This window comes from Enoplosus armatus, chromosome 22 (assembly GCF_043641665.1).
Source record: "Enoplosus armatus isolate fEnoArm2 chromosome 22, fEnoArm2.hap1, whole genome shotgun sequence".
Taxonomy (NCBI): Eukaryota; Metazoa; Chordata; class Actinopteri; order Centrarchiformes; family Enoplosidae; genus Enoplosus; species Enoplosus armatus.
This window is the reverse complement of record NC_092201.1, coordinates 6,095,620-6,111,311: the sequence shown is the minus strand read 5'-3', so window position 1 is coordinate 6,111,311 and position 15,692 is coordinate 6,095,620. Positions and strand designations below refer to the sequence as shown.

General features: G+C 41.4%; 2 protein-coding genes across 3 annotated transcripts; one reads left to right on the top strand and one right to left on the bottom strand.

Annotated features, from left to right (window-relative positions):
* The first annotated feature begins 101 nt into the window (after positions 1–101).
* Positions 102–4,955, top strand: LOC139305269 (protein mono-ADP-ribosyltransferase PARP12). Of its 2 annotated transcripts, none has more exons than XM_070929217.1 (12): positions 102–248; positions 328–364; positions 1,163–1,292; positions 1,559–1,703; positions 1,790–1,910; positions 2,008–2,086; positions 2,248–2,359; positions 2,577–2,682; positions 2,816–2,897; positions 3,291–3,354; positions 3,610–3,724; positions 3,888–4,955. In XM_070929217.1, the coding sequence occupies exons 1-12, from the start codon at positions 246–248 to the stop codon at positions 3,947–3,949; spliced, it is 1,056 nt and encodes a 351-aa protein (XP_070785318.1). In that variant the 5' UTR covers positions 102–245; the 3' UTR covers positions 3,950–4,955. The 2 variants fall into 2 exon arrangements, with proteins under 2 accessions (XP_070785318.1, XP_070785319.1); XM_070929218.1 differs by having other exon boundaries at positions 1,163–1,296; positions 1,563–1,703.
* A 2,324-nt stretch (positions 4,956–7,279) lies between these two features.
* Positions 7,280–14,436, bottom strand: scyl2 (SCY1 like pseudokinase 2). The gene is made up of 18 exons (XM_070929087.1): positions 14,260–14,436; positions 13,958–14,115; positions 13,399–13,543; positions 12,659–12,808; positions 12,289–12,510; positions 11,703–11,819; positions 11,463–11,588; positions 10,841–11,017; positions 10,494–10,505; positions 10,169–10,291; positions 9,603–9,716; positions 9,253–9,385; positions 9,035–9,153; positions 8,765–8,865; positions 8,437–8,506; positions 8,228–8,305; positions 8,001–8,123; positions 7,280–7,912 (listed from the first exon to the last, which is right to left on the bottom strand). Exons 1-18 carry the CDS (start codon positions 14,434–14,436, stop codon positions 7,280–7,282), a joined length of 2,778 nt encoding a protein of 925 aa, XP_070785188.1.
* Between the last annotated feature and the right edge of the window lie 1,256 nt (positions 14,437–15,692).

The window sequence follows — 15,692 nt, the reverse complement described above, 5'->3', positions numbered from 1 at the left end:
AGCAAAGCTTTTCTTTTTAAAATGACAGATAGTCACGTTGTTGGAGGTTTCGTTGCCGAGAAGAGAAAGTGAAAGAAAACCTGGTGGAATGAAACCTTCACACCGGTTTCTGAGTTGGAGCAACTAAAGAGGATTTAAAGAAACTATTATGTCTTTATCTAAATGACAAGTCGATTTTTAGCTTTGTTTACGTTTGTTTAATTCGCCTTTTTGTTGTTATTCTTACAAGGTATTTTCCTGACAGCATGGTGAGTCGACATCACTTTGGACTAAAGAAAGTGGCGTTTCACACTTTGATGTTTGTGTATTTGTATTTGTTGCTTACAGAGTGAAGAGGAGGTGAACTCTTCGTTGGGGGCTTCAGGTCTGTGTGACACGACGCTGTAGTTTATTTGTTGTTATTATTATTATTGAATTACTTCTTTGTACGTGAATGACTGCATTTTAGCATTTTAGCTGCCTCTCTGGTCAGAACTGACTCACAGTGAGTTTCCAACCAACTAATACATCAAAAAAACAAAAATGATATAGAGTTATAACGAGGACACTTCTTGGACATTTTGTCCACGACTTCAGACATTTGCTTACATTAACTTCCGGTTTGTTCCTGTTTTTATGATCCGAGGCAGTGCTGCACCAGCGGAAGTATCCAGATCCTTCACTTAAATAAAAGTATTAATACCACACTGTACAAATACTCCTGCGTTGAAAATGTTACTTATGTAAAAGTATGTAAGTATCACAGAAATGTACTTAAAGTGTTAAAAGTTAAAGTAATGCAGAACAATGTCCCCTGTGACTGTTACTATACTATTATATCATTAGATTATTATTACTCAGGCATTCATGTAAACGCAGGATGTGACTGTTGTAGCTGGTTATGGATGAATCTGCTGATTCTTTTCTCAATTCATCTATTGATTGTTTTTTAAAACTTAAGGAAAGAGACAGAACTGCTGTCACAATCACCCAGAGCCCAGAGTGACATTTAAATGATTAATAAAACAGCTGCCAATTCATTTTCTGTCAGTCGAATCGTTACATTCCTCCGCTGGCCTTGACTAACTTAATTAGCTCCACACTGTCCCAGACAGTAAAGGTCGTTGGTCATTAAGAGAGTACATAAATGCATAATAAGATCCCATGTTCTCCTATTATACAGTCAGTGAGAAACACTTTGAGTGGCAGCTGTCAGTTGGACATCAGTGGCTGCGAATTGACAACGACCACGTGATCGAGACCCATTACTGCCAACCTGGAGCTAAAGGAATCACCATCAACACGAGCCATGGGTCAGTGTTGTGATTTTTACTGGTCTCGTCTTCATCTTCATTTGACTTTGCGTGAAAGGATTATTTGTTTTTCTTTCAGTTTGTCATTTGTCTGACAATCGTAGAAAATTCATCTTAAGGTTGAACTGTTTTATTTAGGAAACTCTTACGTATAATCTGGAGGTATTTGAATGGAAAGTTTGAGCATTCGTTGCAGAGTGGAACAGCCTTTGAAACAGTGTTTAGATTATTAAGGGTTAATAAAGCTGTCCATTGTGTCTCCACAGGCAGGTGTACATAGACTTTGATAAGTTACAGACTCTAAATGCAGCTCTGAAGGTGCAGAGACAGAGCTTGCTGCCTCAGGGCCAGGCGGAGGACATAGGCTGGTACTTCAGGGATGACCAGCTGTGGCGTGAATATGGATCCCAGGTGAGGAAAATCTAAAAAAGCATCAATTTCATTTGATACTCTGGGTTTTTCACACTCTGAATGTGTTTTCTCCTCCTCTTCCTCAGAGCTCCGGCATGTTAACCTCCTCTATCAGCAGTGGAGATGTCGAGCGTCAGTTCACTGTGAACCCTCGGGGGATCTTCAGCTTCATTGTGGGCTCGACTGGCTACACACTCAACTTCTCTGGTATGTGATGTATATCATTTTGAGTGTGTGAGCTTGTTAATTTCAATAAATGTGTCTTTAAACAGCTAAATCTAACTGGTGGTGTTTTACTCTGCAGCCATGACCCAAACAAACATCACCACAGGTCTGTGCAGGAATGTGCGCAGGCGCCCGAAATTCACTTCCAACACAGGGAGGTAAGACTTTCCATCTGTAACATTCCTATTTTTGACCATAAATGTTTCTTTCCTGCATTCAGACAGTATGTTATGCACTCTACAGCCTTACCTGGGAGGATTTTTGTCAATAAGTTGTGCCAAGCCCCTGTATAAAAGTTTGTCTCTCCATATCTCTGCAGCTTTTACTCCACCTCAGCTGCTCCCACAGCTTCCTCCTCCCAGCTCACTGATGGAGGCTACAAGTGGGAGTTCATGGCAGAAGAAGGGGAATGGACAGAATACCAAGCGTATGTAAGTAGGGCATCCAACAATTTCAGGTGGTTGTAACTTTCTTTTTTCCTGGTAAATAATATCAATAATGTTCTAATGAATTCAGTATAAAATATGTACATTTCCAGCTGTTTCCAGCTAGCTCACATACAGGATTTCCTTCACGGTGGTTTGTTTAAAGTTCAGTTCATTCCTCTATAAGGTGGACTTATTTGTGCATATTTGTATTTGTGTGTAGGTATGTTCATACGACAGTGCGGCCATTGAGAGACAATATCAGCTGAATCCACAGGGTCAGCTACGCTTCAAGATCAGAAGATTTTCGTACACCCTGGATTTTTCAAGTAACGCACACACACACACACACAAACTACAAAGCTGCTCTTCGGTTTAACCAAAACAGTCAATCGTTTTGCTTTTGTTGAGGACAGTAGTTTAATTTGCCACTAAAACTCTGCCTACACTGGTTTATCGCAGGAATGTGTCAAGTCAACGACAAAATTGGGACTAAGAGAGCAGTGAGGAGGACTGCTGACAATGGGAGTCAACAGCACAGCAGGTCAGGAGAAACATTTCACCATGAGACGAGAATTCCTTAAAACACCACAAATGAATCCTTAATTTGCCCCTGAAAAAATACCAAACATGAATTCATTCAAAAAGGCGAAAATCAAAACCCTCAATTTGAAAAGCGCCTATATAAGAAATTAAATTAATGAATTTAAGGTGTTATTAAGGCATATTAGGGGTTCTTAAAAGGCAAAAACCCTTGATTAGCAACTTTAAGGTGTATTCCCTATCCATTTGTAAATTCATTGTCTGCTAACTAACGTTATATATCTATTTTTGTCTGACTCTCCCAGATCTGCTTAGCTCAGTTCATTTGACAGTAGTCAACATGCAAACAGTCTGTATAATGAATGTTTTCAACTTGAATTCCTCTGTTCTTCAGTGGGGGCACACAGCCACGATGGCAGTTTCTGGATATTGATGGAACATGGAAAGATTATTCCAAAGTAAGACTCGACTTTCTTTTGTTGATGAAAACCAGAACTGTGAAGCACTAAATCCTGTAAATACCTTAGTAAGATTAGTATCCTCATGCAAGCAGCTCCGTGAGGCTGAAATACAGCTTATTGCCCTCCTTAGAGCCGCGCTGCTAGCATTGCTAAAAAAGCAGTAATATGAGTCCAACATGATACTTAAAGAGTTGAGTTCCTCTCATTATAAGTATCACAGTGTGTGTGTCATGTTGTTCCTTTGTCATGTAGGGCTGCCGTCTATGCAGCGTTTCCAGTCAGGACATTGAGCTCCAGTACCAACAGAACCCGTCGGGCACCATGACGTTTACCACCAAGCGCTTTAAGTATGAGCTTAACTTCTCAGGTGAGCTGGAAACATGGACATCTACAGTTCTGGTCCACGTTTAAAAATCTGTATTCCAGGTTATGTAGAACTCTCCTTCCCACTTATAAAGGTGTTAATGTTACAGTCATGGATCATTCTGTATATCAAAAGTCCAGATTTATTTTGAATCTGTCTTTTGCAGCCATGACTCAGGTGAACCTGTCCACAACCACCACCAGATCAGTGCAACGACTTGACCAGTGACTGTGGGACGACAACAGATTAGGAGGTCGGGGATTAATTTAATGTTGATCCTCACAATAACCTCACTGCGTACCCCAGGATGTCATATTTAGTGATTCAGTACTGTTTTTCACAAGCTGCCTCGAGTCTTTGCTGATTTTGTGACCTTTTATCTAATTATTTAAACAAAATATTTGAGCGAGTCTCTTAACTTCCTTTCATCAGCAGGGTCTATATTTTCAATGTACTTGCGCCTTTTCTAAAAGCATCTGCCAATTTGTTGTGAGTAGACGTTAATATTTTATGTTGTATTTTTTTTTTTTAAAAGATTCTCAACCTTTCCTGTGCTGAAGTGTGTTTCCCACCAGTTTCAATAGTGTCTTCCTGTACCATTGCTTTCTGCGGTTGGGTTTAGGGCTTGGGTTAGGTAATTGTAATATTGCTCACAAATCAAGGTCTGTTTACAGGTCTTTGGGAGTTCAACTACATATGTGAAAAAAGTTGTGTAAAGCCTTTTGTGACTCCAGAGGGGGCTGCGCGAAATCTGATAAAGTGTCACTGGAACACTCTCCATCCAAATTGGCAATCAGCAGTCAAGTTACATTGAGGGTAATGTAGGCGTCAGGTTTTTAAAAAAAGGCAGAAGAATGCGTGGAATAAAAAAGACATCAATTTTTATCCCTTTTGTTTGAAACTGTCCATCATGACATTGTTTTAAGAGTGCAATGACTTCAACACACCTCTTTTAACCTAAAACCAAAGTGATGTTTACCAATGTTTCATATAATCCTGCCTCTTTTTTATGCATGTGACCGTCAGTTCAGTAAATCTGAAAATGTTCATGATTCATGAGCACTGCCTTGTAAAATGTAATGTTTACCTTTTGATAAGATACCTCTTTTAACCTAAAAACAAAGGAAAGTTAACTTTGATGTTTCATTTAACATTTGCATATTAATTGTGCATGGAAATCTTGGAAATCACTGGAAGGGTTCATTAATACTGCCACAAATGTGCACTGTCTAAATTGTCTTGTCTTTCTTGTCTAAATTGAAGTTACATACACTCCACTGTCAGATGTAGTGTTTTAAAGCCATCACACAAACAACAAACCCCCTTTGAGAGCATTAGATTGTGTACTTTCCTTTATATGTACAGATTTTCACTGAACCACCTCAGAGAACAGCACCTTAACACATAAAACAAGGGCCACACTACACATATATGACAGCAGTGGTATACAAACAATCTTGTAGAAGAATAAGCTTTAGTTTCCTGCTTTGGGGTTCTGCCAGGATTTGTGACGCAAGCTTCACAGATCACATCCACTTTGTGATGAAATCAAAACTGCCACAAATGTCGATCTACAGATGAAAAAGCTGCAATCACAGACACGTTTGTAGTCTTGTGTGACAAAAATGGAGAAATGAACAGAACCTGAAGAGTCAAATTCACTAGCGAGTAACACTGCCATGCGGCTGGAGAGAGCTCACCCTGTATAGGTGGCATTATTATACAAAAACGAACCCAATAAAAGACGTTACACTTCAGCATGTTAACAATCACTGTCAGCAGAAACAGTGTGATCAAGGTGCATCTAAAAACCCTAAAATGGTGTAATTCTCTTCAAAAATTACACATTAATGTTAAGCTGTTTAGAAAATCTGACGAACCCGGGTAATTAACGTAGGTCAGTGGAGATGAAGGTAAGGACACATCGACGGCTGCTTGAGCCAATCAACATGCACCCTTAATAACCAATAAGGATTATTGCACACGACTCATCTAAGGCCTCTTAACCAGTATCACAAGGACATAAAAATGCCAAGGCCCTCACAGAGCAATCCATTTTTAAATAACTATATATTTACACTTCATAATATGTCACCAGCACAGGTCCTCTGACAGCTGAAAAGTGCTGAAATCAAAATATATAGTGAAAATCTTCATCATTGTACAAATTGATCAACAGAAATGGTGCACAGGAGGATTTTGAGCCTCTTTAAAAATCTCATCAGAGCAAAATCCAGCTGGATATGTGAAATAAAATGGTCATTGGTCACTGGAATCATCAGGAATCATCATTACAAAAGATGCTAAAAATCAAACTTTAGATCTTTTGTGGTCAATTTCAGTAACATGCAACAAAGCAAGTAAATTTGAGAAGCAAAAGCCAGACAGCTGATTAAAAGGGAAAATATATTAATACTTGAGTAACAGATGAGTGCCGTCTGTCTAGTTACACTTGTACCCATGTAAGGCACAACAGCCTAAGCAGTGCATATGGTCCTTGTTCATTGCCTTTAGCATTAGCGTCTTGTTAAAAAGGGCACTGCTGCAATAGTTACTCCACTATCATCAGACACGGATATGTCATTCAAACTGCCATTTACAGAAACTGATACCAGGTTTTTTGTTACCAAAGGAGGTGAAATGGTCGTCAACAACCTTTGACCAGACAAAACTAACCCTTCCCTTTTCAACATGTTTGCTTAGATGTCAAATTTAAGTAAAGAAAAAAAAGCCAAAACCGAAAACCAAAAGCAGGAAAAGAATGAAGACCAGACTGGATCATCAGTCTACAAAATGGTTTCTGGTGCTGCAGAGAAACGGTTACCATGGAGACGGACTGCAGTGGGGCTACTTGGTTCTCCTGGTCTAAACCGCAAATGTGGGACTGTCAATTTTCTACACCCCCTTTCAGATCGTCTCCACTGAGGAGCCTCCTGGATGCAGATCAGTGACTGCAGGCTTGTCAGTGCTACACTTCAAGCTACCTCCCACTGGGCTCAGACATTTTGGTCTATGCAGTGTTTGTTATTAAGCCAACTCTCTGATCACTTTAGACATGCAGCAAAATCCTAAAATAGTCCGGAGAAGCAATAAAAAGCTACAGAAGCCTGAAACTGAGCAGATGTGAAGCGTGGAAGCCACTCTTTCCGTCTTTTTCTGCCAATTTTAAGGGGTGATTTGGTTGCAGTGAAATCCACTCCATCCATTCAATCACTCATGATATGAACACAAAACCTTCCTGAATAAACTGAGTTGGGATTCATCTCAACCCATGACATTTGGACTCCCAAGAATGTCAAGTACAAAACGGTAGGAAACCCCCAGCATTTAAAGAACACAGCGTAGAAATGGAATTCAGGTGCAGGTTAATTTGCCAGCTGAATGTGAGCGAGAGTCAGAATTTAAACCAGGTCGGATTAAAAATACAGACCGCGACAGACCGAAAGGATTTCAAATATTCACATTCAATCAGTGTCTTGTTCTGTGAGAATTCAAGGCTCTTCTGTCCAAAGTTTTTAAAAGAATATACTTAACACGGCATCTTTTCTAAATTTACGTTTAGCCGAATAAGTCTTTCAGATCATTGTTGACAGATGCGCTATGTTTAATTCCACTTTGGTTCAGGCTAGGGGCAGCAGCAGGTTGAGAAAAGTTCTGCGGGCTGAAAAAAGGGTTTGCTTGCATCCCAAACCCACTAGGCACTCCTCCCATACCTACTGGCGCACCCTGCATCTGAGTCTGAGCGTTCTGGGCTGAACCAAACTGATTGAGCCAAGGGGTGCTCGGGCCAGGTGGAGCCTTTGGACCCATTTGGTTGAGGGTGACTTTGGGCTGGCTGGGTGTAAAAAGACTGTCCAAGGCTGACATGTCGGGGGCTTTATTTGTCTGCCCAATGGGTCCTTGATTCTGCGTGAGGGCTCCAAAGTTTGGGGTGCTGGTGGCGGTGGCCATGCCGCCGTAGAGGCCGGGGCCTGTGGGCCGCATGCCCATCCCCATGCCACCTGTCTGAAAGCCCATTGGTGCGTTGAAGCCGTTGGAGACAGAGGCGCCCATGGAGCCCACCATGGGGCTGGGGGAGGAGAAGGCAGTGATGGTGGTGCCCTGCACTGGGGTTGCTCGTGCTGTATTGGCCAAGGACATGCTGTTTAGAGATGTCATGTTGTTGAGAAGGCTGCTCGTCAGATCCTTAGTCTGCAACATAACATGGGGTGAGATTTATCATCAAAAGATGCAAGTGTTTGAGCATGTGTTTGTGCACAGAGACGTCGTCAGGCGTTACCTTTGTGTTGGTGGTGGTGGCTGATTTGATAGTCTGTGGTGCCAATGGCTGCTGGTTCCTCAGTTTGGCTGCCTGCTCCTGCTCCTTAGCCAATCGCTGTTTCTCCTCTAGAGTCAGAGACATCTAGGGAGGTGCAAAGGAACAGAGAGCATGAACAAATTGGACTGCATGCAAAATGAACAAAAGGTGAAGATTTGTGTAAATGAGGTGTGAGATTGTTTTCATACTCTATTAGGCTGTGGGGCTGTGGCTGCAGATCCATTCTCTTTCCCATTAACCCCTGTGCTGCCAAAGATATCATCAATCTGAAAGCAAGGAAAGACATAAAAAAGGCAAAACATAACATTCTTTTTCAGGAGGTTTTAAGGCAAAAGAAAAGAAAGAACACCCATGTTCTCTGATCTGTTCCTTTGTTGTCATGGAATTGACTTCTCACCTGGTTGCAAGTGCTAGGTGGGCTCTTAGTCTCCTCTGATTGGTTCCCTGGGTTTGATATGTTAATACTCCTGTTATAAGAGACAACAATGAACAAAATCAGAAAGCAGAAGGAATTTGAATGCAGACATTTATATAACCCTGGTTAGCCAAACCATTACCATATTCATGTGGCCAGTATCCACTGCTAATTGCTTTCACAGACAGATCCAATTACTAAATGTTCTAGGGTATAAAACCCCCATTAATATGTATAACCATTTTATATTTAATCAGAGAGAATAGAAAGGAGGCTATAATACAGGGTGATTTAACATTGTGACAGACACCTGTGCTGCTCTTGCATGACGTGCAGCTGCTCCAACTTGGTCTTGTGTTCAGCCTCCATGCGACTCAGCATGTCCCGTATAACCGCCATGAACGAGTTAAACTGAAACAAGGAATATATCAGATAAGATTAGACAAGAGCGAACTTAAAAAAAAAACTGAAATTACATTAAATAGAATTAAGCAGATGATACAAAATGTGTTAACGGAAAAATAATTTGCAAGTAAATTAAATTAAAAAAGGTATGCATGTGTGTTTGTGTGTGTAGTACCTGGTTAAGGTTGAGGTTGCTGTCTATACTAAGAGAAACTAGGTGGGGAAGGGTCTTGGTGGCAAGGTTCTCTTTGGGGATGCCCAACTTCTTGTGGCTGAAGGTGCACTTATATATTCCTAAAGTGAGAAAAGTCAAATAACCAATCATGAAGCAAACCAAGAAGGTTGCTCAACTGTATCAATCGCACAAGTAGGAAGTGTGTCCAGTTTCTTTACCTAGAACGCCCATGAGTACTGCTGGTTCTCTGGAGGGTATCTGTTGTAGGAAGGGCAGGATCTCATCGATGACAAACCACTTGTCTAGATATTCCAAAATCTTCCCCAGACACACCAAAGAGTTCACTCGCACCTACACAGAAATAAAAGGAAGATACATACATAGACAAAGTAAAAATACATTCACATTTTGAAAGACGGATTCAGACATTTCATTTGGTAGTAGACAGTAATGAGTAAAACAGTGTTAGAGAAGGACAAAAGTACAGACACCTAAAAGGCATAACTACAGATTTTATTTATTTATGCATAGGCAGGCTGAGAGCAGAAAATGACTGATGGAGACTCACAGCAAGTGAGGAGGTCTGCAGGCAGGCTGATTTGATTCGAGGGATGAGGGAGTTCTTCATGGACGGGTAGTCAATCAGGTTGGCAAACGTCGGGATGATGTTCAGGCACAGCTCCTGCTCGAACACAGATAAGACGTTATGAAATCTGACATTTTTAAGATGCCAAGTGCATTCATTCTTACTGTGCTCTCAAGGCAGCACTGAAAAGAGAACAAGGAGCACAGCCGGTGAGAATAATAATGTTCCAAGCTCTCCAAGTGGGATGCTTAAAGTGTACACTAATGAAATACAAATTGACAACTATTGTCACAATGTTTTAGACCACCTGTTTGAAGTACAAAGCAACCAGATTTTGTTTTGTTTTTTAAATCATACAGTAGTTCCTTCAGTCATGACCTATTTGATGATGATGTTGATGAGGATGATAACGGCTGCTAGACAACTTGCCACCATCTTTAATTGATCTGGTGGTCACTTCTCTGGTTTCCAAAGTTTACAGCTGACTGTGTTAAATTAATCCCAACAGCACCTCAAACACTAAGCAGCCCCCCCCCCCCCCGCCGTACCTGGATCTGTACAGAAGGGGCTTCCAGAGCCCTGTAGACCATAGGCAGCACACTGTTCTTAATGTCCTCCGCTGGGGTCTTGGTCAGCAGTAAGTCCATCTTCTGCAGGAATATCAGCAGGATCTGCACAGCACAGGGACCCAGTTAAGAAAACAAGAGTCAAATCAAGAGAATGATGCACTATTTTCTACAGATGAGTGAGGTGGTGAGTAGACAACAGAGACAGTGCTTTCAGTGGTTTTAGAAATGCTTTTAGCACTACAGACAGCACAACACACAAACAGGCTGATGTGACTGGAGCATTTTCACAGCAGAGACCACTCACCATATTACTAGCCTGAAGACGCATGGGAAGAAAAATACAAAGAAAGACAAGAGCATGCTCTTTAGTCGGTTATTTTGAACTGATTAATCTCACTTTCAAATCTCAAACACACAAAAGCCAAAAAGAGAGAAACATGCAAAGGTTTAAAGAGGAAAATCACACTTTTAGGAATGTTTTTCAAAAAGGCAGAGCACATCACCTGAGTACATGTCATTACTTGAGTGCACTGCTAGCTTGCCAACGAATGCTTAGACTACAATAGTAATTTTAAACACTTGAATGACCAACTTTGTTTCAGACATGTGCATAAGCATACTGCCAAGTTCTGCCTTTCTGTGTGTGTCTACCTGAACAGGCTCCTGTTGCTTGAAAACAGGCGTGAGGTCAGGCATGATGAGGCGAACATACTCCTCCTTAGTGCACTCCTCGGCGATCAGCAGCACGTTGGGCAGCACGAAAGGGACCATGTCCGGGTTGACAAACTCGGAGGTCAATGCCGGCAAGATTCGATACACCACCACTCTCTGAGAGAAAGGAAAACAGAATGGGTCCCGTGAGAGAGTATGACTTCAAACTGTAATGCTGTATGTCCCTGATGAGTTTATTAGAGAGCATTTTTAACTAACTAGAACATATATATATATATATATATATATAAGAAACAGTGTCAGAACTTGTCTCACAATCACTTGTCTGTGTTTGTGTGTGAGAACTTATACACAACTAAACATAGAGCATGTGAGAGCATGTAGTCTAATAGATATGGGAGCACTGAAAGGACTATTTGACAGTAACATGAGAACTCAGTTACTGAAAAAGGAGGACTGTCAAACTGCCTAAACTTGCTGTTACTGCACAGTAAACAAATCTGGAAAATATCCATACTTGTACTTGATTCTTTGACCGCTTAGCTCACCCTTCATACCTGACATACACCACATTTCCTTTACAAAACGTACAAGCAATTACCTTGGGTAGTTTGGGCAGGACTTTGGGGAGGCCTTTGTAGAACTGGGACTTCTGTAAGTTGTCCCTCTGGAATAGGGAGTCAAAGTACTGCAGGGTCATAGCACCCACGTCGTCAAAAAATGGAATCTGAATTTTACACAAAAACACAAACAAAAGTCATCAGACATTACCAACATAAGCACATGCTATGAGAATATGCTAATTCTTATATAATAATAATAATGGGGTAACAATGCAGACCTTGGTCATCTGGTCGGCATCTGGTCGGACGTTGGGTGTGACGCTGAGCAGCATTTTGACATGCTCCCGCACCTCCTCTGGGATCTTGTTCAACAGTGCTGGACTCATGCTGCTCAGCTACAATTGAAACACAGAAAGAATGGAACAGAGCAGAAAAGAGAATAAAATCAGTGTTTGATTGTTAATAGTAACACACTCTTGAGCTACAGCACATCATTTTTTACTGTACTATAGATGTGATCTGCTGCATGACTTGGTTTTTAAGAATACATCAAGGCCACATTAGCTCAGAGCAGCTGATCCTGGAGTGTGTCAAGTCACAATCATCAGGATTATTTCAAACATGTTTGTTTGTTTAGCAATCAAATCAAATCTGGACAAGGTATCCGCCTGCACTCAGAGCTGGATAATGACACAAATGTCAGCAGCTGCCAGAGAGATGAGCACGAAAAAAGGAAAAAAATAAGCATGTGTGGAAAGAAAATCACACATCCCAAGTTCAAGCGACGTTCATAAAATTGCTTATAATAATTTTCTGAAAGATTTATGATCCTTTGAGTCTATCCAGTCATTCGTCTCCACTCACCTGGTCCAGCTGCCTGCTGAAGCTCTTAAAAATGTCATGCTTGTTGACTTGGAAAACAGGCTTGCCCTCATTGAAGACGGCATGCATGACCACGCCCAGCGAGTACATGTCAGAGGCTGAGTCACAGCTGACGGACAGGATGTACTCAGGCGCCAGGTACTCGGGGTTGGGGAGGCAGAGCGGCGGGAGGTTGGGCTCCCACTCTTTACATGTGTACTTAGGCTGAAGAGGATGAGAGAACATGAGAATATAAAGATGTGACAATACTGCTGGACATGATTATTTTGGTAGAGCATCTTGACGGCAGTAAGCTTAGGAGGGAGCCCTGCCTGACAGACTGTACTAAAGGAACAGAAGTCTTCAAACACACCTCAGCATCTGAGGGGTTGGTAGAGGAGATGCTGAAGTCAAAGCCCATGATCTTCCAGGCTCCACTCTTGTTGAGGATGATGTTCTCAAGACACAAGTTGCCATGGACCATTTTCACCCCACTGTGGAGAAAGGACAAACCCTCCGAGATCTGGAGAGATAGAAAAAGGAAAATGTCACTGTCACAGATAAATCAGTGTGAACAGATTATGCCCTGGATTTAATTTGGATCTGACACTTCTCATCTTTGGAATGGAAAGGTGAAAAGGTTACAGGTTACTGTAATAACTACAGGATTAATAGTTGTTATGGTAGACATTGAAGGCATTTTTCAATCAGCCATAAATGATCTCCTTTCAGTAACTTAGATAAACTGATCTTTATTTCTTTCATCTTGCCTTTTTCCACAACGTGGGTGTGTATCAGAGAAAAAAGGATGAGGCCTGATATCAAATTATTTGACACTGCAGCATGTTGCAGCAACAGCAGAAAGGTGAGGCAGGGAATTGAGCTGGTTCAACTGGCTACGAGAAGAAACAGCATACAGTATGAATGCGTACAACGAGCAACAGTGTAATTACTGTGTCATACATAATGTGTCCAGAGAAAATACAATTTATACACTAAATAAGCACTTCTTTAGCTTTATTAAAATTCCTTATGTGTTTTATTGTGTCTGAAATGTATTTTGTGTGATAGCTAGTGCTTTTGTCAAGCAAGCTAACCTGTCTGCACTCTCACCTGTAGCAAGCCATACTTGGTCTCCACATCATAGAGTTTGTACTCCTTGATGTCGGTGGGAATGGGGCTGGGCAGGTTTTCCCACTGGCCCAGCACGTTGGACAGACTGGCAAACACCGGCTCTGTACAGAATGCCAAGCAGTCTCTGAGGGCCACATACACAAAAAACATCAGTATCATTTGAAACAACTGCTTTTCAAGTGTTGAGTTATTCTTGTCAGGCAGGGACAATTAACAACATGAGAAAAGGCAAAAACAGAGCGAGAGACGTATTTTGAATTTAGAGCTGCCCTGGGTGAAAGTTAAAGACAGAGTGGTAAAAAGAAAGTAAGCACAAGACAGCCTTAACCTTACGTTGTCCTCAGGGGTCATACATTATTCAGTGACCAGTCTTTTGATCATAACAAGCTTCTGCTCACATATGCACACACAGAGGTAGATAAACTGATTTGTTAGGCAATTCTACCCTTGAATGCAAAGCCCCTCTTTGAGTTGTGACTCATTCAGTTTGTCCTCGATATACATGTTTGTTATGTTTGTGTGTGTGTGTGCTAATCACCGTGACTCTTCCAGAGGATGCTGCACAGTCAGGAGACGGGGGTGACGCAGTCTGGTCAGCTGTTGCACCCCTCTTTTCAGCGAATCAATGATTTGGTCCTTCTCAAATTTCTGATACTTATCAATCATCTTCTTATCAAACACAAACACAGCCACTTCCTGGAGGCGCAAAGGCAAACTACAATTAGCAACAACTAAAATTAGCTTTATTAAGCCCAACAGTGACTCCTGGGCTATCCATTTAAATCTAAACTTTTATGAATTGGAGCAGGTCTGGTCAGGGGAGGATATTAATACACACACCTGTTTGGTGGACTTCTTGGTGCCATTGTAGATCCTCCAGCACATGCCAGGACCCCCGCTGGCAATATGTCGTCCGACTTCAAACTCCCGTGTCACCGGGTTTCCCATGACAGCGCTGGTGACATCAGCAGTCACCTTGGTGACAGTGCTTTTTAGCTTGTTTAACATAGACTCCATATTCAGGTCTAACCTGGCAGGAAAGGAGAGAAGTGGATAACAGACCACCCAGGACAGGTAAGCAGTCAAACAAAAATACAGTTACAGGAGGTATAGACCAGTGAGTCAAATGTCAAAACAACAATAATCACAGAAAGAGGTAGCCTAATCCTTTCTTGCTAAGCAAAAACCTTCAACAATCCATTAGACATGCACTCTAAAGCACCTGCTTGAAAATTTGCACATCAAAGTGCGCAGTGTCCTGCCTGTGCTGGCTGAGGAGAAAAAGCACCATAACAGCCCAAGCTGTCCTCGAAAATATAAAATGACTCAGAGCAAACTCAAGCACACCACATTAAGCCTCTCTTTCAAAATACTTCAGAGTGACTTGACAGCATGTTAGGCAACAGGAAGTCAGACAAAAGAACATGGCTGGCGGTAACATAGCCAAATCATTTCTATATGAACAGTTTCTTGAGAGTTTTGTCAGTCTTAAGTGGGCTTCTAGTACTTTGAGGTTTATTTCACCGCACGGCAACCAGGCAGACTAAGCTTTTGTCCATAAATTGAGATGCATGTGATACAGTTTGCACAATTAATTGATTCCCACGTAAAAAAAATGCATCAACATTAAATGGATCAAAGCACACTGAATCTCAATCAAAATCGAATTACAGTATTACACAACTGAGTGAATAGCCACATCGAGGGTGCACAGAAATATGACATCTATCAATAAAGCATGGCTCAATCTGATGCTGTCAGCTTTGTCAGTGTTTATGTCAGTGTGACAGTCTTTCTCAGTCCTCTTCATTTCCTAATTTTCTAAAACAGCCAGATCTACTTGAGCCTAACCCAAAACAATATAGCTTCATATGAAGAAGTGGAACTGTGCTGAGAGATATTGCAGGATTTATGGCCTGATATACTCAACTGTAAGGAAATTGTCAATATTGAGGCATAACCGTGTCATTGCTCATTATTTAATGTACTTCGTGATGGATAAAAGGTCTAAGCCAAAAATGCATGCCAAAGGAATCAATATATACTAGACGCAAATATATGACCACCGAGATTGTTATATTATTGAGTCAATTTACTTAACACGAGCTGACATCTGTCAACATTGGTTATTAGCTAGCTAGTGGCCAGACAAACAGAGGTAAACTGACAGCAGCGTTTTGGACAGTCACCTCACCAAAACCACCTGCACAGCGCCTTCCTAGCACAGTCGTTAGCTTGCTAGTTAGCCATAAGGACACCGGGCAGTTTATTAA

Excerpts from the sequence above, each read along its gene's own strand:
- LOC139305269 (XM_070929217.1), top strand. Across the intron at positions 1,704-1,789 it reads GGCGTGAATATGGATCCCAG|AGCTCCGGCATGTTAACCTC; the intron begins GTGAGGAAAATC and ends CCTCTTCCTCAG. Across the intron at positions 3,725-3,887 it reads GTATGAGCTTAACTTCTCAG|CCATGACTCAGGTGAACCTG; the intron begins GTGAGCTGGAAA and ends TGTCTTTTGCAG.
- scyl2 (XM_070929087.1), bottom strand. The coding sequence starts at position 14,436 with ATGGAGTCTATGTTAAACAAGCTAAAAAGCACTGTCACCAAGGTGACT. Across the intron at positions 14,116-14,259 it reads CCAAGAAGTCCACCAAACAG|GAAGTGGCTGTGTTTGTGTT; the intron begins GTGTGTGTATTA and ends TTGCGCCTCCAG. Across the intron at positions 8,866-9,034 it reads GCAACCTCAACCTTAACCAG|TTTAACTCGTTCATGGCGGT; the intron begins GTACTACACACA and ends TCCTTGTTTCAG.